This window comes from Gouania willdenowi, chromosome 20, assembly GCF_900634775.1.
Source record: "Gouania willdenowi chromosome 20, fGouWil2.1, whole genome shotgun sequence".
NCBI lineage: Eukaryota > Metazoa > Chordata > Actinopteri > Blenniiformes > Gobiesocidae > Gouania > Gouania willdenowi.
In genome coordinates, this window is record NC_041063.1 from 9692146 (window position 1) to 9719056 (window position 26911).

Below are 26911 nucleotides of genomic sequence, written 5' to 3' on the forward strand. Positions count from 1 at the left end.
TAATAAATATACTTTATTTATGAATATATAATGTTATAATATAATTCTAAAAACAGGGGTGCACATAAGTGTTTTGGTCTAGCCCTTAGTCCTTACAGGAAAAATACAACAGATTGATGTGTGGATACCCTGGCTTGTACATTTAATTTAAACTGACAATGAATAGAGGCAGTAAAACGAAATGCATGTTCTTGAAAGCCTCCGAATATGAAGCTTTCTAATGACATGAATGAAAACCATAAGTACAATTTTTTTTCTTCCATAGACCGTATGCAAGGACAGCTTAACAAGCACTTGCAACAATTACTATTCTAACAGTGGTATAGTGCTCCCTTGAGAAGTGAGTGTACTCTTAAAGTACTTGCTTTTTTTTTTTTTTTTTAAACAATCTAAAAAAAAAAAAAAGACTTTTTTTAGAAACAGTCACATGTAAGACACTCTATTTACTCAAAAAAATATCAAATATTCTCTGACCTGACAAGTCAGAATAGTTTCTTTCTGGGTAACTATTGCAATTGTGATGTCCGTGTCAAATAAAGAGAACAATAATAAAATGTCTCTTTAAACAGTTTGCATGAAGTGTGCCACATTAAGAAATGATCTCGACTCAATCGAGAAACAGTTTGTAAGGGTTATTACTGTTGACTAAAGAAGTCTGCATGAATGTAAAACATATTGTATAATATGTGGGACAAAAAACACACACAAGATGAATACAAATATACACAAAAATAACAATAAAAAATATACAAAACAAAAACACACTAAAATACTCCAATCACATACAAAATATTAATAAAAATACACAAAAAGAGTACAAATGTATTTGTATAATTAACATAAAACTGACTGTTACCCAATAATAGATAAAATACATACTCATCTCCCTTGTGTATTGTACTCTCTGTATCTGAATATATCTGTTCATTGTGTCCTGTGCAACGCCCCCAGAACCCCAACACACAAAAAAAGCAAATGAGCTCCGTATGAGGAACAGACTCCTGTTGTCCACTCCGATCAATCCCCAAACCTTAGATGCGTTATGGATTTGATAGTGATCCTGTTTATGTACATGAAGTGGTGCTGTTCTCACATGGTCATGTTCAGTCTACTGTAGAAATATGCTGTATGTTTGCTATCACACAATGAGCAGTTGCTTTGTCAAGCTTTGCCTTCTTAAGTCCATTGGTTCAAATTTAGCTGCTTTTGTGTGGATATGGTGGCTTGAACCAAAATGCTTACTTAAAATGTTCTAATCTTTGTACTAAAGAGATATTGAGAATATATGTTCACACCATATTCACACTAAACCCTTCATAATTGTAAAATGTAATATGATTTCTTTAAAGTACAGGTATATAGTACATTTTATTCGGACACATACATGTTAGCCTAATATTTTATTTTTATAAATTAGTATATATATACAGTATATATATATATACACATTTACTGTGTCTTGATCCTGGCCAAACCCCTGAGACTTATTCCACAAACTACTTTGGTAATATTGACTATTGTTTGATCTAAAAAATGTTCTTATACTAGAAAAATTAACTGGAGCATTTATTTCCATCTCCGCTGCGTTTTGTGTCAACATTTACTGCAGTGGATCTCTGCGTGTGTGTTTGCACCTGCTTGTCAGTCGTACTATTTTCCTGTGCTAAAACAATCACCGCAAACAGTTCCAGATTTGATTTATTGCATTCATTTATTTGCATTTCCTCCTCCCGTTTTTTTTTTTGCGGCCCTTATGAGATGCCCCTACTTTACATATTCATCAGAGGGAGAGGCGCTAAATAAACTGTGGGCGCAGTGTGACGCTCAGAAGCTGAGCAGTCCTGATTCCCTGGGGTTTGTACCCCTAATTAGCGCATGGAGTGACGTTTGCACATGTTTTAATACCCCTAAACCTTTAGTGAATCCGCCCCTAAGTCTTTTTTTCCACGTTGCCTGGCCAGAGGAAACGTAGCTTGTGATGTTGACGAGGTCCTGTGGCCTGACCACGCTGAAAGAATTGATGCAGACGTGGGGTAAAATTTTGCATACTGTACTGTGTACAGATTCATTCATAGGATGTATTTATGTTAACTGTAAGTTGTCATTTTTAAGGACTGTATCATACTTCATGTGAACACAGTGAGTGTTTTGTAATTAGTGAATACCTTTGCTCTGTGATGTGCTGATTTTGAAAACAAAGTTTACATTTTCACAGTAAAGTACTCTTTTGACTCTCGTGTGCAGGGCTTTGTGAATTGTGTCCTAATAGAGAAACTATTTACATTTCCTACCCTGACTCCCTCTTCCCCGTTCCCTTCCCCCTCATCTAGGTGTAACACTGCCCTCTCTTTTTACATCCTCCCTATAATTAAGTGTTTCTTACCCTTCCTTGGGGAGGGTTGGTAATGGTCACAATTATGCAATAAAATAAATTCATTTATTTAATTGCAATAACAAAACATGCATTGTTGTCTTAAAAAGATTCCACTTCTTGTAGTGTTGACCTTTGACAGCATGTGCATTATGGAATAGTGGTTAGCACACCTGCCTCACAGCAAGAAGGTCCTGGGTTCAAGCCAGACACTTGGGTTTGTTCTGTGTGGAGTTTGCATGTTCTCCCCGTGCTTTCGTGGGTTTTCTCCGGGTACTCCGGCTTCCCCCCACAATCCATAAACATGATGATTAGGGGAGGCTGAATGGAGTCTCTACATTGAGTGTGACTGGTTGTCTGTCTGTCTAGTGGCTGATGACAGCTGGGATGGGCACCAGCAAACCCACTCCACCCTGAAAAGAAGGAGTAGGTTGGAAAACGCTTTATCCAACAACAAGTTGCTGACAATAATTCCTTTAATAATTATTTTTCCAACTTTTATTTAAGGGTTAATGAGTGAAACAGTTGTAGTTATATCTTTATTTGTTTTCTGACCCTTTTTTTTTTTTTTTTAAATCTCCTTTTATGTTTGTTTATTTACAACTGAAACAGCAAACAATCTGTGTAAGTTGCCAGTTTGTATTATTGGAACAGAAAATCCTGGAAAGAGAAAAGGGAGAGAGCTACAGAGCATAAAGAGTGAGGGTCCCCCACCTCCTCTGTGTCTTTGAGCATTCAGCACCAGCATCTCCAACTCCTCATTCTCATATCGTTGGATCAGAGATGTTGGAGCAGAGATGTCCGTGCTGAGGATGAGGGTGGACTTTTCTCACCTCTCACACAGGGCGAGTTAAGAGCGCGGGAGCATCTGCTGCCTTCCAAAAGTTGCAGCATCTCCTCAAAGTAGCTCAGCTACGTCCTTCCTCCTCAGCTTTCAACTCCAGCCACCAACATTCCACCCAAAGGCAGGCAGCAGGATCGCCCGGCGCTTACCCGCCTTGTGGGCAGGAGGCGCCTGCTGGCGGCGGGGGTTCTGGGGGTCGTCATGGTTCTGGTCCTGGTCGTCCTCATCCCGGTGCTGGTCAGCTCAGCGGGGACGGCAGCGCACTACGAGATGCTGGGCAGCTGCAGGATGGTGTGTGACCCGTACGGAACCAAGTCTCCGACGAGCACCGCCTCAACGGACCCAGTCCGAGACACCGGTCTGATGCAGTCTCTGCCCACGTTCATCCAGGGTCCGAAGGGCGAGCCGGGCCGCGCAGGCAGGATGGGTCCAAGGGGACCACCGGGAGAACCGGGACCCACCGGGCCAGCCGGACCACCTGGAGAAAGAGGAGAACCGGGCAGAGCGGGTTTACCGGGAGCTCCGGGACCGAGCGCGGCAGCTGGTGCGATCAGCGCAGCGACCTACACCACGGTGCCAAAGATCGCCTTTTACGCGGGACTAAAGAAGCAGCACGAAGGATACGAAGTGCTCAAGTTCGACGACGTGGTCACAAACCTTGGAAATCACTACGATCCGAGCACGGGGAAGTTCACCTGCTCCATCCCCGGGATCTACTTCTTCACTTACCACGTGCTGATGCGCGGCGGTGACGGCACGAGCATGTGGGCCGACCTGTGCAAGAACAACCAGGTAACACGCGCACCTGTGGCTGTGTCACGCACCAGTGACCAGGAGCCGCTGAGCAATGCCTGACAACACAGCAGCACCTCAGTCCACTGTAACATGTGTGTGTGTGTGACACTGGAGTTTGGAGTTTGATTCCCGGAACAGTTCGGTTTGGGGTTTGAATGACCGCTAACAGTCGTGTGTGTGCATGTGCGCGTGTGTTTTTTTTTTTTCCGGGCACGCTCCACAGTGCTCAAATGTTAAAGGTTCAGTAACGGCTTCCGGTGGTCCTTTGAGCAAGTATCCACACAGAAATGTGTGTGTGAACGATGCAGACACACCTCCATATTATTATACTACAGGGTTTATCGCTGTTGTGGCGCTTTGGATACTTTCAGATTTTTAAATTTCGGCAATTTGTGATTGTTGTTATTAATTATGACAATAACAATAATAAACAATACATTTAATGTATTTTTTTTAAAATTATGTACAGGAGGATCTACTGAAACCAGTCATATCTGACTTAATCTTATCTGCCGTAAAAGTAGTAATAATAATAATAATAATAATAATAATAATAATAATAATAATAATAATAATAATGAAACTCATTAAAATGAGTGTTTTTTTTAGAAAGCACTGATTAGATTGGGGTTGAAATGAGAGTTGCGTGTGTGCCATGCACTACTAATCAGGCTGTCAGCAGCAGCTCGTCTAATGCGCGCTCCAGCGACCACCGTGTTGCCTGTCATGCCTTTGGCAGTAACACCGCCGCAAAGAGCGGCTCAAAGGGGCAGAGGTTTCACACTGTGACTGATCACATGCAGACACACTTCAATTAGAGACCCTCCACCTGCGATTGAACTTATGTTGGGGGGGGGGGGTCAGACCTCACTTAAGGCTTTGGATCGTGTTAAATAAAGCCTATTAGAAAGTGTAAAACCGTTCCATCCCATTGATTTTCACTGGACTTTACGTTCAGACAATTATAAATCCCTTTTGAGATGAGGGAAATTAATATTATCCTTTGTGCAAGATTGAATAATAATAATCATCATCATCATCATCAGAATTGTTCTTTTTAAACTTCTAATACAGCCATACAACAGATTAAAAACCGTTACCAAAAAACACTGCAATGTAAAAAAGACTTCTGAATTGATTTAAGTTGGTGCCAAATATACTAGCTGCCCCCCCCCCCCCCTTTTTTTAATTATAAGTCAATTACACAATTCACATGATTTTTTATTTATTTTTTAATAAAAATGATTTTTAAAAAAAATACAGAAATGTGTTGTTAAAAAAAAAAAAAAAAACAATGTAAAGAAGGAACTAATAATAAATATAATAATAATAATACATTTTATTTGTAATGCACTTTACATTTGACACCAAATCTCAAAGTGCTACAGGATTAAAACAATACCACACAGCATATAATAAAAGACAGGACGAAAAACAAGCATTAGCTGTTAAAAAAAAAAAAAAAAAAAAAAGACAGGACTAAAAAGAGGAATTAACTGTTAAAATAAGCTGTAGCGCCTCTTCGCGTCACAGTACATTCATCTACCAATTTAGATATCCTCACACAAGGATCTGAAGGATGTATTTTTATTTAATTTTTTTAGAAAAAAGACCCAATAAACAAAAAAAAAGAGGTTTCAAAACTAATTACATATAAAATAAGAAATACCAATACAATTCAAATATATACATAAAAATGTAGACATAAAAGTGACATGAAATAAATTATATATGCACAATAAATAAGGCACTACGCAAATGAAGTTATTACAGAAACCAGGATTAACACAGCAAATAAGGATATTGAGCACAAAGATACATATATTAATATTTAGTTTTTAAACAGAGACCTCTGGTGGTGCATTTTGGGGTCACGTTAAAAAAAAACAAAAAAAAAAAAAAAAAAACCAACTTCATCCCCCAGAGAGTAGGTACATTCAATTAGTGGCAAGGGTTGTTATTATTATGTTATAGACTTTGCAATGTAGTGTCATCAAATTAATGTGGCTTTGTTTTTTGTTTTTTTTTGTTTTTTTTTATTAAATTCACATTACCAAATAGAATCAAGTTATTTTAACTGAAGAACTTTACAATACAATGTATAAGAAGAATACACTTATTTTCTTTCACCATAATGTATGTGGCGCCCCCCGGATGGACGGCACCCTGAGCATTTGATATATTACAGACCAGGGGACCGTTCTTTATTCTCTACATATATTTGACATGGAGCTGTAAGCTTTTTATAAAAAACTGCTTGGCTGAATAGTGTCATGTAGACATGTTGTCTTTGCCTCACAGCTTATTTTTGTTTGAGGTGTGTGTGTGTGTGTGTGTGAGTGTGTCACCATTATGATATGATATTCTAAGAAAAGGAAAAAGAAAAATGTAGTTGGAAAGATAACCATGCTTTTCTTTGCGTATATTCTGAGTATCAAGAGGAATAATAAAAAAATAAAATAAAAAAACCCCCCAAAAAACAAACCATAACAATCTGATGTGTACAATATAGTATGGATTTTAATTTATTTATTTATTTATTTTACTGATCCACCACTACTTCCACTGGTTCCCTCTACATTTTCAGATTATTTTTATTTTACCAGGGGTCTGCTGGGAACCAGTTCTCATTCACAATGACGACCTAGCTCGTCCCACTCTCATATTAGAATCAGAAATACCTTAATAATCCCAGCGGCAAATTATTAGCGTTACAGCTCCAGATATACAAACAATACAAACAATATATTTGATACAAGCCACATCTATTAAAATCAATATAAATAAATACAACTATACATATATTTATTTATATATACAGTATATATATATATATATATATATATATATCTCATCTGTGAGAAATGTCTGTAGCTATGTTTCCATTACAGTTTTTTTTGCGATATGTTTGAAATCTAGACAAAGTATAATTGCTCCTTGAACGTGTTTTCATTGAAGGTTGTTTTATGTGGGAGGAGCCTCGTGACTCGTAAAATCTCATCCCACGAGAATTCTCTGCGGGAAGATGGACGCTCCAAACCGCCATAACACCCTGCATTCCTTTGTTGTTTGAGTGGGTCGTCCAGTAACCGAAGGGTTTGGGGGTTCGAATCCCGCTCTATCTGAGTCATTGTTGTTGTGTCCTTGGGCAAGGCACTTTAACCACATTGCCTTGTATGAATGGGTATGAATTGTGCCTGCATGTTGGTGGTGGTCAGTAGGTGCGAAATGGCACCCATGCTTTTGTCAGTCTGCCCCAGGGCAGCTGTGGCTACATTGTAGCTTCCCACCACTGGTATGACTGTGTGAGTGACTGGCGTGAATAATGAATAATGGTTTCTGTAACGAGCTTTGAGTCTCCTCGAAAAAAAAAGCGCTATATAAATCCAAGCAATTATTATTATTATTATTATTATGTTTTCTCAGCGATAAGTGGTCATGTGACCGGATACGTCACGTCCTGTGACGTGTAATTGCGGAAAAAAACGTTTCCATTGCGCTATTGCGATATATCTCAATATTGAAACCTCCTCATGAGTGCGTAAAAACTTTTCATTGATAATTTGAGTGTTTTTTTATTTTCATTTCAGGTGTTTTGATTGACAGTTTTCATTGCGATGTTTAGATTTTGCGCATTTCCAAGGCTAACGGCAACGCAGCAACTGTCAGAGTGTGTGATTCAACAACCCGGATATTTCTGTTGCCTCGACCATTACATTGTGCCACACATTTTCAAACTTCACTCCAGATCAAAGAATATTTAACACTCTTTCACATAGTATACATACATATGGCAGTAGTCCACAGTCAGGGGATCAGATTGTAATACAGAGCTGTCACATTTATTCAGCAACGGTCGTTGGTACATGTGTATTGATTTTATGCCTTTTTTTTTTCCTTTTACTGTATGCATGTGCAAGACCGAGCGCTGTCTTTTTCCTATATCAACAATCCCCTTCCAAAAACACAGGAACTGGGTTTTTGATTGGTTTTCAAACTGCATCGTTTCTCCTCCTTGATAAATGTGGACCCTCCATCATTTAAGTAGATCTGTGCCGTTTAAGGAAGGGTTCATATTATTATTTGTTCATGAGTTCATGGACAGCGCAAGGTGTTAAAGTTTGTTTGTTTGTCTGTTTGTATTTGTGTGGCTCTACAGGTCCGTGCCAGTGCCATTGCCCAGGACGCAGACCAAAACTATGACTATGCCAGCAACAGTGCCGTGCTGCACCTGGAGTCAGGAGACGAGATCTACATTAAATTAGACGGAGGAAAAGCTCACGGAGGAAACAACAATAAGTACAGCACCTTCTCCGGATTTATCATCTATGCCGACTAGACTTTTCTTTCTAGAATCCAAAAATTGTATAATCATTATTACTACAGGCATTGTGGCCCCATCCTAGATATCTTTTTATTTATTTATTTTTTTTAATAAAAAAATAATTATAGGGCGTTAATTTATCAAATTGATCATTATTACTTTTATTATCATCTTAATCAATCTCATACTCTGTGTTATATTTATTTAAATGTCATCATCCTGCCTTACTTTACATCAGGGCTATTAGACTATATATTCTCCTTTCAGAAAGTGATTAGCAAGTGGGCCAGACATTATTATAATATTAATATTACATTATTAATGTGTGATTTTTTGTCACCGATACTGATCCAATAACTAAAAAAAAAAAAAAAAAAATATATATATATAGATATATATATATAAGCTAGATACATCATGAAATTACGAAATCTAAATATATTTCCGTGACCTTTCATTATCTTCAATTCTTCAAATCTAGGTCAGAATTTTAAGTTTATTACATTTACTTTTTCAAATTATACTTCAATGATTATAATTCATGATAACCTTTGGTTCAGAAACAATAGAACAGTAATTATATATATTTTTTTCTTCACTATAAGGGAGGGGGGAGGTTTCTGTCCTATTTTCTCTGTACCTGTAGCCCTGTCTTTTATTTCACATGGTTTTTATAAACACTGTACTGTAACGCTACAACTGTATTTCAATGGCTTTTTACGAATCACAGCTCGCTGTCATTTTAATTTAAACCCACACAGTGCTCTTTCTCTCCTCCATCCTCTGCTCTGTCCCTCCACTCTGTGTGTGTGCGTCCGTGTGTGCGCCCGTGTGTGTGTGTGTGTTTGTTACGCTTAATTACGTGACCGTACTGATATTGATCAATTTCAGTAGTAACATTGGTGATGATCAATCGATCGGCCCGCTATACCAGACATTTCCCTGTAATATTATTTTTGTGCTGAACATACGACTGACACAAAATGCTGCCTTTTCGAAGTAAGAAAAGAAAACAAAGGTTTAAAAACTCCTGGCACGTATCGCCATTAATACAGAAATCAAAAACATATTGTCCGTTGTTAAATTGAGTGCACACAGGCAGTTGTGTGTGTGTGCTGAAGGGATGAAAAGATAAAGACTGAGGACTCCTTTCTTAAGTAATTGTTAAATATAAATATTCACCCTTCTTACAGTTACCATATCAGATATAGAGAAATTGACGGAATAGATCACGTTATCTGTGTTTCCAATTTTCCATCTGTTGCTACCTCAGCACGATATATCCTTTATTCATATTTATAACACGGATTTATTTACCATACAATATATAGACATAACATTCATCCGTTTTATATAATATTTTTACATATCAATAGCTGAAACGAGCCAAGGCCACTATTAATTGAATTCGAAGCCGAGGCTGGGAATGGCGTGTCTAGTGTTTACATATATCTATGTTCTGGCAAAAGCCATAAACAGTGACAGTGCTGCACAACTTGCAAGTGTCACAAATTGACATATTTACCAAGTAGCTTATTATAATAACAGAACAAAAAAACAAATAAAACAAATGATAAATCAGTTATTATGGGTAGATGGCCCGCGGCCCACAATGCACTGGTGTGCTGTCTAATGAGATGCTCTCGGGGACATGACAGTGAGGAAAAGGTGAAGGAGTGTGTGATGGCTCTCATCAGTTTAATTGGTCCAAAAAGACGTGTGTATCACACCTCACCCACCTTTGTTTTTGTGTTAAAGCCACTTTTTCGCAACACTCCAGCTCTTTGGAGACAGTTTGGTCAGGGTTATAGCAACAAGTTATACATCGTGATGTGTGGGGGATATGTTGAGTTTCCTTAAATCAGGAGAAGCCTTTTGGGAAGGACACAAGCAGGTTTATGTTAATTTAAATGATTAAAGAAAGAGTTTTGCTGCTTCAGCAAATGAAGTGATTGGATCAGCCTCCACATTTAGCTCAGGATTCTTTATTAAGTTGAGTTAAATTCACAGTTGTCTTTATGTAGAACCCGTTGGAAATCTGTGTTCATATGGTACATGCTTTATTTATTTATGAACCAAATCACCTACAGCATGTATGCAATGATAAAAAGCTTTTATCATAAAGGTATGGATGAGCTTCATTTTTTACAAATCCATACTACACTCAGTTCAACCATTGCCTATGGAATAACAGAGCAAACGAGAAAAAAAATTCATTTTCAACATATATACCATAGAAAATTGTTTTTTTTCCCCCCTATTTTGCCTTATATTTGATATACTTTGCCTCCTTAGAACTTTATTTTAACTTAAGTTTTTTTTCATCATAATGACGTTCTCATTTCAACCCCTGAGGTCTCAAAAACAGAACTAAGATTGTGAACAATGTGAAGTTAATGTCTGTAGATGCTAAAGGAAGGTTGACAGCATGTTAAAAGCTCAAAATGAACATGCAAATATAGATAAAAGCACATGGACAGCACACACACACACACACACACACACACACACACACACACACACACACACACACACACACACACACACACACACACTTCAAAGCTTTTCATGCTTATATGCTAAAGAACAGCAGGACTTGTGTATTGAACAAATTGTATAGTTGGTTGAACAGGTTTCACCATGCCCTTCAATTTATTTTATTTTTTTTTTTACATCCGATGGTTTCATCAGTTTACCCCACGTTTATAACTGTAACGTAAAATGAAGGCACTGTGCAGATTAATACCGTAAACCTAAAAATGTGGGTGACAGTTTTGAGTTGTGTGTATAAATCTGTAGGAACACAGTGTCATCCTTTCTGCTTAACGCCTGTTAAGCACAAAATGTTTAACGTGTATTAACGCCAATACCTGCAGTTGAAATGACTTGCACTTATTGTACAAGAAATAATTGAATTGATTCAGTAACCTCTGGTTGTCCTGAAGTTGTAGCTTGCAAAGTGTGTTGCTCTCTATGTGTGCAATTCTATAAACACTGCACTTTTACTGTCCTCAAACACTCTCCTGTGTATGATTACCTCAACAATGTCTACATTAAAATTGTAAAAAAAAAAAAAACTGTGTATGTGTATTACTGCAGGTGTTCATTCATCTCAAGAATCACCCAAACCACCAAAATGCAAGGGTAGAAGAAGAAGTTGGGCGGCATAGGGCCTTGCTGATGTTGCGTAATAATAATAATAATAATAATACATTTTATTTAATACAACACAACATGTATTAAAAGACAGGACTAAAATGAGGCATTCACTGTTAAGTTTCTGTAAAAAGGTGATATTTAAGTTTTTTCCTAAAAATGTCCACCGTTTGCGGGGCCCTGAGGTGGTCTGGGAGGGCGTTCCACAGGCGGGGGGCAGCGGCTTCAAAGACCCCGTCGCCCATAGGCATCACCCATAGGGAGCAGAGTCGGGCCAGATGTGGGGCGTTTCGGATTGGGCTACAAAACCGCTGTAGTGGGGGTTTCGGTAGCTTTTGAAAGGGTTTGAAAAAACGTAATTTCTGCTACTTGACTTCCGTCACAGTCAAGTAGAAGTAACCCTAACCCTTTTTACTGCTGGTTGGATGAAATACCAATCAGGACCGGACGTTAAAGCTGATATTCGGAGTTTCTGAGAAACGTCTCGATGTCCCGCCCTAAACAGCTCCACTTCCTCCGACTGCCTCTCCCAATTTACCAGAAGCCACGCCTCTTCTGTTCTGCACGTGCATCGTGGAATATAAGCTCGCATCGGGTCACATTGATATAGGTCTATGGATCAGGTAACAGCCAAAATCATATTTACCTGTTTGCTGTTGGGACGCGTGGCCTTGTTTCCGTGCACAGTTCCGCATTCACTTTGATTGACAGTCTGAAAAACAGGAAGTCGAAGCCTATTGGCTGGGTGCACTCTGCAATCATTTCCATTTGTATAGGGGTCTATAGGACGAAGGCGGGACTTATATATATTAATGTACATGAATTACCACCGGCAGTAGACCATAGTAAAAGAATAGTTAGGTATTTTTTTGCATTTCAAAAGAATCATTCATAAACATAGATTTACTCCGGATATTTGTTACAATTCAGAAGCAAATAAGAAGAAGGGGGTGTTTCTGTTTTTGAAGTGGGTGTACCCGCTTACAAACTAAAACGCCCCTTTTTGCTGCTGGCAGTCATCTTCAAATAAATAGAAAGATACAAGATGAGAAACAGCATCAGTAAATTTTAATTACCACGTATGTTTGCATTTACAGGCAATTTCCTTTGGTGTTTTGGTGATTGAAATAAACCAAATATCAAAAATATTATGTGTATAAAGAAATTATTCTATTTACAGTGAAAACGTGAAACCAGTGACATGAGATGAGCAATAGTTGTCCAGAACCCGGACTCAAGTGCACGACTCAGAACTCAACAGTGCTAGTTTATTCAAAGGTCAGCGAAAGTCCAAAATCTGAGAATCAGTGCAGAGATATGATCAAGGGGTCGGTACGCTAAAAGACAAGAGAATGATACAAACTGGCATGAAACTGGATCACACGAGACAAACTGGCAACAGGTCCGAGGAGAACCGCAAATAAATCGCAGAGCTAATTTACACACAAGTGACACAATTATGAGGACAGGGGTGGCCAGGGGGTGATGGAACAAAACCACAACAAACCCTGTTCTACAAAGCTGGATTTCTTCTTATCAATGCAACTTCTGGGATTTCGTCCGTGTGTGCTTTACTACAATGCTGGTTAACTTTTTACTGGGGTAAATCTCCATGTTAATTTACGCAGAACTGCTAACCTGGTCGGGAGTAGGTTAGATTAAAGCCCCACCTCCTGACCCGCCCAAAAATAGATGGGTCATTCTCTAGACACGTCGCTGTGCGATCTGATCGCATCGATGCACCCTTTCATTTACCCGATGACATCATATAGGAAATATTTTTATCTGACAGACTGGCCTACATTAGTCAGCTGATAAAGCCGGCATGTGTCAGGCACTCTGTGACCAATAAATTCAATAATGTATTCATATACGCCGTGGTGATGCTGAGAGCCTCAGTCACGTAAACGAATCCAGACTTTTAATAAAATACAAATATTGTCTACCTTATGAAATAGGCGGAGCTATTTGAAGGCAGCATGGGAACCACAGACAAGGTCTGTACCTTAGTAAAATGAAACTGATCAGTATGTGCATTTATTCTCCAAAGATATAATATTGTCATCAATTATCTGACAGCATTCTTTCCTTCCTGCTTTTTCTACAGCAACAGTTTAGTAGCTTTTGGTCTAAATTATGGATTTTAATTCTTCATATTTTTAAAGAATTGTTCCTCGATTGTGACATAAGCCTTCTCCGTGTTTGTGATTGGTCAGATGCTGCAATCTCCACCCCTTTCATGTGCGCGCACATGCAGCCAGCCTGATATCACCAAACTTAAGTGAACGTGTTTATAACCTTATTCGTAGTACAGGTGCTCTGAAGCCCGCTAACTCAGAGACATCCTAAATATACTTAATCAGCTTCATAGTACAGGCCCTGACTTTTTTTAGCCCCGCCCTTTTTTGTTGAACGCTTACGCCCCGCTAACTGGCCCTGCCCCCTGCCTCTCACCTTTCTTGTGTTTTAACTATAGCGTAATTTATGGTATACAAGCCGCTACTTTTTTTCTCATGCTTTGAACCCCGCGGCTTAAACAATGACGCGGCTAATTTGTGGAATTCTACCGGTTTTCAAGCTTCATGCCACCACAAAATTGAGCTCAGTCACATTGGAAGCAAAGGCAGCACCCTTGTTTCCACACAGGTGACCGCTGGTGGACGAAAACACTGACTACCTGGCCTCTAGCGGGCCCGGGAATGATGCACATATGCGAGCACTTTTGTAAAACCGACGGGAGAAGCAATATCAAAACTCCTTCTCCCAAGCTTTTTACTTATGATTGCTATGAGTTTTCTGGTATTTACCTTTATTGTTGTTAGTTTATTTTTTATTTTTTTACTTGTGTAATTGTTTTAACAACTGTAAAGTGTTTTTGAGTTTTTGAAAAGCGCTTATTGATAAAATGTATTGTTACTATTATTTTTAATTCAATTTAAAAATTTGAATGAAGTGCACAAGATGGACAGGTTGATGAGTGAAACACCACTGTTTAGCTGATGGGTCACTGTTTAAAAAGCAGGAATAAGCTACATTTTCAGCTAGTGTGCAGCATTAGCTTTAGCAGCTAACTCAGCATTTCTGCCTTGGAGACCGATACCACTTTTCCGCAAAAAAATCTTTCAATGGGAAAAATAATCTCAATCTCTGTCTACACCGTCGGCCACGGCGAGTTTATCCATCTTGACCTCATGCACGAGAACTGAACGAGAGCAAGATTCTGAGAGTATTATTTGAGGCTTATTATTTGACGGTCAGCTGTCAGTGACGGTGCACTATGGAGAGGGCGACACCGAGTTTAGCGCAAGCGCCGTGTTTTGAAAACGGCGAGCTCTGTGAGAGCGGTGCGTCTGGAGACGAGTCCTTAGATTGAAAAGATACATTTTAACGCCCGTAGTGAGTGGAATGAGGTACGTCATTCATTGATATTTTACTGCAGGTAAAGCATATTGAGTTGTCTTATTTGTGAATAAGTTGGTTATGGAATTTGTTGCATGTATTTACTTTGTTTGTTTCATATGTTTGTAATATGATAAGATGAATTATGTCAGCCTTATTGTGTTATTAGTTTAGGAGCATAATGCTAGTGTGCATTTGAGTCTGGGTTTGTGTTTTGTCTATGTCTTTGATATTGGGTTTAATTAAGCGTTGCAATATTGCGAATGAATTGTTTTGCACTGTATGAAAACTAGAAAATAAATGACTTGTAATTGTATATTATTTTCCGGTATGCTCATCAGTGAATAAAATGCATTGAGGAAGCATCAGTCGAGAATCCAGCGTCTTATTCATTCAACTCAAGGGTTGTTACTATACAGTATATATGATACAGTATATATATATATATATACATTCATACTAAGCTTGTCTGTTCTTTGCCTGCCCCTCTAGTAACAACACCATCCCACCCATCAGTTCAAACAGTGCTGTGGAGTTTTCCTCTATGAGCTGGAGGTTGTGGAGCACGGCAGTGGTCTTTGGTTCTATTCCATGAACCGTGCCTCCGACTGCTCCATGGAAGCTAATATAGCATTACAAGGTCAGTTAACAGACGCTTGTATCCATAGCAATCTACAACACAAGCAATTAGGGTTAAGGGACTTGCTCAACATCCCACAGTGATGACCCAAGTTGGAATCTAACCAGTGTCCCTCCAATTACAAGCCTGCTTCATTAAAGGGCCCATGTCAATCAACTTTTCTGTGCTTTAAACATCATAAAAGTGCTATTTGGGCTTCATACACACACTTAAAGTGTTTTTGCTCCTTTCTTACTGCAGGGCGAGCCCAAACATTTCGCTCCAATTTGATGACACGTTCCCATTTTAATGACAAATATGACGCGACACTGAGCTGGAGAAGCCGCACCTCCAAGAAGCTCTCTGCCATGATTGACATGTAAACAGACACGCCCACGAATTTGAGCATGTTACGCAGTGCTTCCACGGTCTATCACCGCAGCACATCGAAGGCTGTCGTGGTTTCTGCTACTGCCGCTATTGATACGTGTTGTCCCCATCATGTCAACAGGGTGGGAGGAGGGCGGGCCGTCCTCACCGTGCAGGGAGGGGAGACGGACTCACTCTCATTGCAGCTTAAGTAGCCATGCGTTTTACTGTAATGTGCAGTTTTTTGGCAGAAAACAATCACAACTGCAAAAATGATTTTGCTTTGGTGACTACTGATCCCCCTCGTAACAGAGCGAGACATGCAGGGAAGTCAGTGTCCCGTCTATAGACACGCCCACTCATGAATATGCATATGTAGGCCGCAAATCAGCCTGTTTGTGTAGAGTTGCTCAGAAAGTGACTATTCAGAGACTAAAACTCTGGAAAACAAGTGAGTTTGGGAAAATACACCTCAAATACATTTTTTTATTTATTTTTGGGGTTCTTAGAACAAATGGAGGTGGGTGAAAAAAAGCATGATATGGGACCTTTAACTGTTACACCACCACTGCCCTTTTTATTTAACGGAATGACTTAGGATTTTAGTCGACTAAATCAGTTACAGATATAGTCAACTAAAGATTCAGTTTAGATTTGGGTTGGTATTAATGTTTGTAAATATACACAGACAGATTTGATTTGATCAATGTGTAAGGCCCAGTAACTAGGCTGCTTCATTCAAGGCTAAAGCCCTGAATATTATTTAATTAGCCCCAAATGTAATTTAAAAAAAAAAAAATATCATTTTTCAACTGCCTTTGAACGCCCCTCGTTTACGCTACAACAACAGAGCTAAATGTGGCGACTTTTTTCCCCAAAAGCGACTAATGACAAATGTAGCAACTTTTTTTTTTTGTGTTATTGAAGAGTTTTCGGAAGTTTTTGTGACTCTGACTTGAAATCACATATCACTTAGAAATGCCGCTGGTAAGACCAGCTTGTCCAACAAACATACGCACACTTTAGTACACACACACACACACACACACACCCAAAACCAAACATACCCTCATCAAACCTACTTATCCCAGTCCCAGGTGATTCTGCCCCTTGCTCCCCATTGTTATTAATCTACTACAACTTTATTTCTTTTACTAATCTTAGGAAATGCTAACAACAATGTTGAGAGCCATATTCTTCCTGTGACACTATATTATATAAATATCATATACATCTGGTCACGTTACTATAGGGTTGGTCACAAAAATGATCATTTATTATGGTGGAAAACAAAGAAGAAAGAAAGTGTAGTTTTTTTTCTGTTGCGGGTTGTATTTTTTCTCGACACTGACAGCAAACGGAGACATCAGCTATATTAAAGTCGACAAGCATCCTTTTAACAGACTTGGCACAATGTGCTTGGAGTTAATAGTGTGGTTTTGGTGATTTGATCAGCAGTGAGCCAGGCAGACTACGTCCACCCCAAACACTCTAAGAATGCTGTCACTTTTCATTGCATCTACAATGGCGCCTACACCAGGCTAACTCAGACAGGAGGGTGAAGTTAGCTTGTTTGTATGTTAGCTAAATGTTTGTATTTCTGACTTAACCAAGCTCCAGTACACAGTATGTACAGTTTCACATCTCTGCTTTCAACTAACACAGGTTAGGTGGTCAGGAATAGGATGCATATATTTTGAAAAAGAATGTAAACCCCTTAATCAAAATGACTTCCAAACACAATCATAGAATCTTGGGTCATTATGACAAACGTTGGTACAGCTTGACAGTTGTGGCTGTTTTCAGACTGCCCCGGTTAGAGTTCAGAACTTTCTAATCTAGGGTTTCTGAACTGGCTACCGTCATGCCACTTTAAAGAGTAACTAAACCCCTGCTATCTGCTGACCTGCCACTAGGAGGGAAAATTAAAAAAATGCTTTGATTGTGGGCGTTAATCCTGTAGCAGTAAGACACGCCCAGTCAGGCAGCCGGTCAACTCTGCACAGTGACTTCACATCTGAAATGTGTCACTACTATCACATGCACACACAATCGTGCTGTGAAGCTCATACACAGCCTCATGCTGCGTTCAAACCAAAAACGTTTCGGGCGTCAAAATCGTGCCTCATGCCCGTAGATGGACGCTTGTGCTCATTGAATGAGTACGTTTTCACCAGCATCGAAGACGCTCTGGAATGCGCGTCCAAACAAGTTGGGAAGAGAGCGCGTTGTTGGGGAGGGGTTTCTCTGTTGCCGGTGGTGTTCATACAATAGATGACATTGTGACGATCAACGTTCATAATTCACCCAGTGACTGTGAAGTGGTGGGGAACATTGTGTTGAAAAGGCGGTGTTTCCTGTCGGATAGTATTTTGGTGTGACTCAGTGTGTGCACTGTGATGTCAGAGGGCTATAGAGAAGTGTGGTTGAATGGAGAATAAAGTTTGGAGTTCCTTGCTGAACACGCCGCCTCTGACTCCCGTTCATCGGCTCTGCATTATTCAGAGAGTGGCTTGGCTTTATTTGCACCTCGGTGCCATTTCTGGATTCACCAGAGCTGCGCTCGTACAAGAGTCGCTTTCGGCGCTACTTACATCTCAGCCGTGCCCAGTTTGACAACCTGCTGACCCTTATCGGCGCTCGCATCTCCTACCAGTCCAGGACACAAACTACAGGCACTCTATTCCAGCAAAAAAACACCTGTCTATATGTCTCCAGTTTGTGTGTTTTTTTTTTCATTAATCTGAATTTGTCATGGTTGGGGAAAGCTGCTGATTGGTCGACGCGCTGTGATATGCCCCAAAAGTTCAACAATCCCAACTCTAGCGTCAGCGACGTTGGAGGTGCCGGACACACATCAGAAGCTTGAAATCTAACAACGCGTAGCGTCCGCCGCACTTAAAGCTTCAAAACACGCCGCACAGGAGGCGAGGGATGTGCAGCGAGACCTCTCGACGCTCCTAGAAGGGCGTCCACCATATACTGTCTACGTAAACCTGACGCTGTTGACACTTTGGACACATTTAGTGTGAACGTGCCATTACAGACGCCACTCAGGGGCCAACAGCCCTACTCTCTCACCACCTCACGCACATAACAATAAGACGTGCACGCACGTCTGCGCACACACAGAGACAGACGGGAATACACACGTGATGTGTTTGTACACACACACATAGCTTGATGAAAACCTCTGATTAGCACAGAATCTGCTCTATATAGAAGCACAGAGTCAAATACATCACTGCTACAGAGAGCTGCTTCACACGGAGTAGTGGAGGCTGTAAATGAATGCTCACTGAGGGCTGTGATTGGATGAAACCCTCCTCCCTCCACTTCATCATGTTGAAACACTGTGCTGCGTCTCCGTTAATTGAACAGCACCTGCTCCGGTCCGTCATCACAGGTCACCTCACGTTGGTAGGCCAATTTATTTTATTTTTTTAATGTTGGCTGGCCATAGATTCTGATTCAACATCATAGTGACGTTGACATTGTTTTTTTGAAGGACTGGTGGTTAACAAGTAGGTAACAGTTCGCTGTAAATAACAGGTTAAAAAAGTGTGATGGACAAACATCGTGTGAAGGGCCCCTAGGGCCGAGTCTAAATCTGATACTATTATTATGATAATGAGTCACCCAATAGGTTAATCAAGTCTAATAAACTCCATAGTATAAATCCTAGACCAAGACTAATAACTAATCCATTTCAGAACTGAAGAAATGTCCTGAATCCAGTTAGTAAAGTACCTTGGATAACTGATACTCATAAAGAGTAATTCTGTTCAAGAGTCTACCACATTAAAATAAGAGAAATTAGAGATGCTTTATGCTTAAACTTATCTAATGATGTGTGGATCCTACCCAGCCCTATTTCAATATTGTATGCATTTAAGAATTACACCAGATGTAAAATGACAATTAAGTAGTTCTTAGGTGAGAACTTTAATCAGACATGGATATTCCTCATGCTGACTTCTTACTGTGCTCATTTCAACCCAGTTTTCACACATCTTTCCTTCATGGTTCACACAGTGTTGGGACTATTGTTAGAAGCATATCATCCATCATTGGAAAAATTCCCTGTATAGACCATCACCTAAAACTCTCACACCAGATTTATGAGCAGTTTAGAAACTGTCTCTGAAGACCAGGAAGGTCATTTTTGTTGTGGGGGGTCTGAAATAGGCTTCACGTGTTAGTGTAAACTGGTTACCTTTGGCTTCCTTACACGACAAACAGCTCTGTATTGACTCCCCCCTCACCATTAATCATATAAAGCACATTGAATTACCTGTGTATGAAATGCACTATTCACATACATTTCATTGACCAATCACTTAACTAAACTTGTTTTTTTTTTCATGTTTATGCTGGAAATCTGATTGTACCTGAAAGGACCCGTTATTGATACACCTAAAATTTAGCCACTGAAAATTTTCGGCCAAAAATTACCCAAAAGAGCAATTTGGGTCAAAACCAAAACAACCTGGACAAGAAAGGATGTTGTAATGATGCAAGCTTCTTCTAGTGTTGTTTTTGTCAACATTGACGATGACAAAATGATATCGTTGACGCAACTTTTTTTCGTGACGACCCAAACTTGGCACGACGAGACTTGACGAAAATGTTAGTGGGTGGCGTTCAAAATGCTAGATATTTCCTCCTGTTGTGAGTGTAATCTGTCAGTCAAAAGATAAAAAAATATCAGCAATGCTGCTGCATCCTATCTTTGTTTGGTCACGCCCACCACTTGCGGTCACAAGTCACACACGCAATTGAGTTTATTAACTCATTGATGGATCATGGCTGCAGCCCCAACAAAGGGGCTTGGTGGTCTGAAAAGACAAAATGATCTATGTGTTAACTGTTCCTGTTCAGCTGGTCAAGAAGCACAGGGCGGAGGTTGATTCTCCAGACCTGAAGTTACTATCATCAATAAGAGCAAAGGTGCGTTCACACTGAACCTTAGTTGTTTAAATCGCCCGTGATGAGTCACTTGAACATAGTCAGTATGTGTGCAGAGCCAGAGGCAGCGCTGAGAGGGCTGCACACTTCTGCACAGTGCCACTTTGTATGTGAAACGTCTCGATGTCCCGCGCTAAACAGCCTCACTTCCTCCCCCTGCCTCTGCCAAACTACCAGAAGCCACGCCTCTACTTTTCTGCATGTGCATCGGTGAACATAACAAGGTCGCATCAGGTCGCATTGATATAGGTCTATGGATCAGGTAACAGCCAAAATAATATTTACCTGTTTGCTGTTGTGACGCGTGGCCTTGTTTCCGTGCACAGTTCCACATTCACTTTGATTGACAGACTCAAAAACAGGAAGTCGAAGCCTATTGGCTGGGCGCACTCGCCGATCATTTCCATTTGTATAGGGGTCTATAGGACAAAGGAGGGACTTAAATACATTAATGTATATGAATGACCACCAGCAGTAGATCATAGTAAAAGACTAGTTATGTATTTCTCATTTCAAAAGAATCATACATAAACATAGATTTCTCAGAAACTCCAGATATCAGCTTTAAGTCTAAAACTAAGATGGCTGTCCTTTATGATTTTGTTGGCTATCCTGTTGGAAATGAGAATGTCCATGCAATTCTTGAAACACACAATATGATAAATATTAACCAATATTTTATTCTGTTCCATAGCTTTACACCCAAGCTGTAGTTGAGACCTATTAACAACAAAAAGAGAGCATAGAGCATCACCTCCTTCCAGACTAATAATTACAACATATTTTAAAGGGTCAAATTTAAATCTGTTTAAGATAAATTTTTCCCAATGTGAGGCAAGCTGTCTCTGATGTTGTTAGGTTCTAAAATTGTGTTTCGCTTCGAATCACATGCGTCATACATTAAAGATTAAGATTAAAAGATTAAATTGGGGCTTTCGCCTTTAATTGGCCAACTACATTAATGGCATTCATCCTCTGCATTTAACCCATCCCTGAGGAGCAGTGGGCAGCCATTTTGCGGCGCCTGGGGAGCAGTTCGGGGTTAAGGGACTTGCTCAACATCCCACAGTGACGACCCAGGTGAGGCTTGAACTGGCAACCCTACGATTACAAGCCCAGCATTCTTAACCACTAGGCCACCACTCCTCTACTAGGCCACCACTCCCCTATGTATGAAGATACATGTGGGATAATGAATTCTGCTTAGGATTGAGTTGTTTTTCTGGAAATAACAACTTGAACAACTTGTGGTGGTCGTGCAGCAAATGCTTCAAGAAAAATATGTCATGCCATAAGTCACAACAGATGAAAATACTATGTTTACAATCTGAATCAATAAAAGCTGCAGATTCCATAAACTGTCATTTATTTTCACTGCACCCCCCAAAATAAGGGGAGCGTTTCTTACAAGTTACCATGACTATATAACATTCAGTCCAAGATCTTTACTGCCTTCGTCCATTCTAAGGTATCTTGGTCAATGTTTTCTTTCAGTGTTGAAACTAGAAGTGAAGTCAGGATTGCTCCAGGATCAACACTGTCCTCACTGGTAAGAAACCAGAAGATCCATCATTTTTTTTAAAATTGAAAGCACGTGATTAGCGTCATTAAGTCTATGCCTGAAGGTTGAGGTTTCTGTTCAGCTCATGTCACTGTAGGTTTTGACTGAAGGTTCTAATGACTCCCTTTTCACGTGTGTGTTAAATAGGAAGAGATGTGGTGGTGAGACGATTATTCGAGTGCTGGTCAGAGCAGAAGAGAGGTTGAGAAGATAATTGGGCTCCTTTCTGTATTTCCTTTTCCTGTCTGGATTAGTGGAGGAAGTCAGGCAGGATATGGGACACATGGTAATTGTCCCATCTGAGATTCCATCTGCAACCTGACTCCTTTACCCCAGCCTGTTTTCTGAACCCCCTTAGCCCTTTGAGATTATGCAGGATTGTCTTTTTCTGCTCTATGGTCTCTGAGGTCAGCAGAGCTGGATTTTTTTTAGTTGCAAAAATAAAGCTTTTTTTTATCAAGAGCTGGTTTGCAGGCCCCTGTGATGCTTTCAAATGGCTTTGTATTTTAAACATTGTTTGAGCTGTAGACCGATTTGAATGAAAAACGTATTGACTCTCATTCAGTAGACTATTAAAAAAAAAAAAAAAAAAAAAAAAAAAAGGTTAGTTTTACCCTACTGATGATGTGTTGTTGCAATAGTAATCCTGCTATCCCGCTATGCGTATATATATATATATATATATATATATATACACATAGCGGTTTAATTATGCAATCAATACTCATTTTTACATTTACTATCAATTGATGTCTTATTTTTTTATTCATCTACCTCAGAAATGATTTAGTTTTCACTTACCTGATCTAGAAACATTGACTGCATCATCCTATTTACCCCTTTCTAGCCACTTTCTGTTTATTAAATACGTTTAGTTACAGTATGTTAACATATTTCCGTACTTACCTGGACATGTCCTCTTTTCACGTCCTGCCCTAGCTGTCCGGGGATATTTAATGAATTACCGTAATTTCCGGACTAGAAAGCGCACTGTTTTATTGGCCGTATTACAATAATTTAGCAATTTTCTAAGAAAAATACACATAAATGCCGTAGCCTAACATAGGCCGCACTCTATTGGCTGATGAGGGTGCCCTACGGACAACTCGGCCAATCAAAACGGGCAGGTAGGCGGGCTGCTGTACTCAAGTTAGGTTGCAGGGAAATGTCTGTGTTTCAACTGATACATTTCCTTTACTACATGAAGTCTCCTCTTCACTGCCCCACGTCTACATATCAGTCCATTTACAGCTTTTTATGGTCACTTGTTACTGGAACCAGACTGATACACCGCTTTGTCCGCTCTTCTTACCGTGAACTACAGCGGAACGATCACAGCGATGTGGACTCAATCGCTTCTGAACAAATCCAACGTGGTGATTTGGTAACTTCATGCTGTTATGTTGCTTAACAAACTGGCTGACTTTGACTGCATCCACACTGTTGCGGCTCTCTCTCTCTCTCTCTCTCTCTCTCTCTCTCTCTCTCTCTCTGACAGCATCTCTCCGCGTCGTTGCTATGACGAGGTATGTGCATCATGACAAAATGAGTGATCAGAATAATTCTGTGCGAGCAGCAACAATTTAATGTTCACAATTTCATTGTTCCACCTGATCTAATGTGACAGAGCTCAATTTTGTGGCGGCACGAAGCTTATAAAACCGGGAAAAATCCACAATTTAGCCGCGTCATCGTTTAAGCCGCTGGGTTCACAGTGTGAGAAAAAAAGTAGAGGCTTATAGTCTGGAAATTACGCTAATGAATTTCCCAAGAATCTTGAACGCTTTGTTTTGATGAAATCTTCACACACGTCTGAGAGAGAGAGAGACCAAATACCGGTGGGTTTAATTGAGGAAGACCCTGGATAATAAAAGCTCCATGGATGGGGGTTTAGAGAGGAAACGTAGCCTATAGGAAGCATTCAAATCTACTTTTTAAGAAGTGCTTTTCAAACTGGTTGCTCTCCAGACTATTTACTACCTTTGAAGTAGCTTGCCGTTTCAGAAGGTTCAAGTGGTCCCTTAAGCTGTCCTTAAAGCTTTGTATAAACACAGGTTACAACAGTGTTTCGCCTTCCTTCTAATTTCATTTCCACGGCAACACTTTCAATGAAATAATCAATTACAGAGTGCATGCATTTCACTGGTCTGCATACTAAGGTGCTGTGCACATTGAGGGCCACATCCTGCTAGATGACCGCTTCTGGTACCTCTACTGGAGACATCGTTCATAAACATTCATTTGTAAATCAATATATTTCTCTTTGTTTTGCCATTTTTTGGATTTTGTTCTTAAATGTTTTTTTTATAGACTTCTGCAGTTGAAATGCATTAAATGTAATTTAATAGCTCTATTGAGAGAAACATGACTAGTTGGAATGTTGTGAAAGCCAAACTATTTATTTAATATTTCAACAAATGGAGCAATATAGTGGAAACAGTGACAAAACACAACTAAGAAAAATCCCAAATGAAAGGTGAGACAGTCTTTTTTGCATGTAGGGGGAGTCTTGAAAGAGGCGGGGACCAATCCCAGGTGTGCACCGACTCAGGGGCACCCCCACGGAGTCAGCTCTGCATACATTCCGCTCGAGAGAGTTTGTGTTCCACAGATCTGCTTGCAAACTACAACTATAGCTAGTAAGTTAAAGATGGGTTGCAGCTAATATGTGTCGCAGCTTGAAGTGAGGATGAGGTTAAGGTTTTTTTAAGGTCCTAAAAAAGTTTTAATTTGAGACTTTTGCAATTACTGTTGCAACAATACATCATCAAGTATGGTAGAGCTGTCTCACAATGGTCTGATCCCAGCTCACGTAACCTCAATATTGCTGCATGTACCCTAAAAAAGGCAAAAGACAGAAATGCTCCTTCGTGGATTTAGCGCTCTTTTGGTCAGTTTAAAGTGTTTGAAATGCTAATGCTAAATGATGCTGGTTTTCTGAACTAACATAAGTAATGTCTAGTAAAAAAATACTTTATTCTTAATGTATTGTAATGTACATGATGTATACAGATGTTAGCTACTTTTGGGGGTTATCTGCCTGAAAATAGCTGTTGGGTAAAATTCAAAATACTAAAACAAAGATGTTTCATGTTTTAGGGGCGTCTGCTATTAAGGCATTGAATTTCAACATTACTAATAAATGACTGAATCATTGGAGGAGCAGCAATCGGCTTTGCTTTTTACTCTAGTCCTGTTTTAGTTTATTAAGTTGCTCCTTCACTTGTTTTGCCATGTGGCAAATCCCCAGAGCTGCCAAGCATCCTGCAAAGTCTAAAATTTAAATATGTGGTTTGCAGAAGTCAGGTCATTGAAATTGCAATCAACAGTAGGAATTGGATAAAAGCTAAAAAGCTATTTTAATGATAAAGAGGTGACGGTTGTCTGTGTTGTCACTCGGCGTGCTCCAGCAGAAAACAACAAAACGAAGAAGCCGACGAGCGAGAAATTGATCGCTACACCTATGGGGTCCAGTGAGTGGAAACACTGTGGCTTTAGCACAGACAGAGATATTCTAAAGGAGACGCTCTCTGTGTCCACCATTGACCACCAGACGCTTCTGGCAGCATTTATTGCAGCAAGAGCAGCACATGTAGCATTAGCTCCTTGGCTCTGCAGAAGCCTTAGGCTCACCATCAAGTTAAAACGAAAGGTTGCAAGTTTAACCACTGCTCATTAAACTCGAACAGATCTTGGTTGTTTTTTCTTTTTTTTAAAAATATTAATATTGTGTTATTTTTATGTTGAAAAACAAGCTGAAAACTCAGTTAAACCTAATGTGTATTTTTATGACAGTGGCAATCAGTATGGTTGCCATATCAATATACATTATATCTGTAAGCAGCGCCCCTCATTGGCCAGGTTAGGTCATGTGACTGAGACTAAACCTAACCGTAAACCTTTACCTAACCCTAAAAATTGTATTTTTTATTGGGTTATAGCTTAACCGTAACCCTAAACCTAATCCTAACCCTAACCCTAAGATGCTAGGTATGTGTTCTTTAGTAACCGTACCAATAGCACGGGGGGTTGTCCGTACGGCAACCGTACAATGAGACACTTTCTATTTTTTTTTTAAAACAAAAGCAAAGAAGATGAATTCTGTTCATTTAAACTGAAGTGTTGGTTGGACTTTATTCAAATAAAATGTGAATACATTTGACATGAAATGTTGTTAACTTGTTTGTTTATGTCCATAATAAATGTTTAGATGATTTCCGACAAGAAACATCCAGAATTTATGAAACCTCACCTGTGCTGCACAGTATTCAGGTATTTTTTTCAGTTACACTGGTTGAATTATTATTTTGGCTAAAAAGTTACTGAATCAATTGCAAGTCACTGAATCGTTTTGGATCGAATCGCTCTAAAATAACTAATATCGTCCATGAATCAAATCCGCAACAGCAAATTGGAATTGGAATTGAAACGTTGCTAAAACAAATCATTACACCCCTAAAATTGAACCTTCTAGGCTGCTGAGAGTTTAAGGCCTGTCTTTTCTT

At 39.6% G+C, this 26911-nt stretch overlaps 1 protein-coding gene across 1 annotated transcript; it reads left to right on the forward strand.

Annotated features, from left to right (window-relative positions):
* Positions 1-3155: 3155 nt before the first annotated feature.
* c1ql3a (complement component 1, q subcomponent-like 3a) lies at positions 3156-8458 on the forward strand. The gene is made up of 2 exons (XM_028434592.1): positions 3156-4007; positions 8170-8458. The coding sequence occupies exons 1-2, from the start codon at positions 3417-3419 to the stop codon at positions 8347-8349; spliced, it is 771 nt and encodes a 256-aa protein (XP_028290393.1). The 5' UTR covers positions 3156-3416; the 3' UTR covers positions 8350-8458.
* Positions 8459-26911: the final 18453 nt, after the last annotated feature.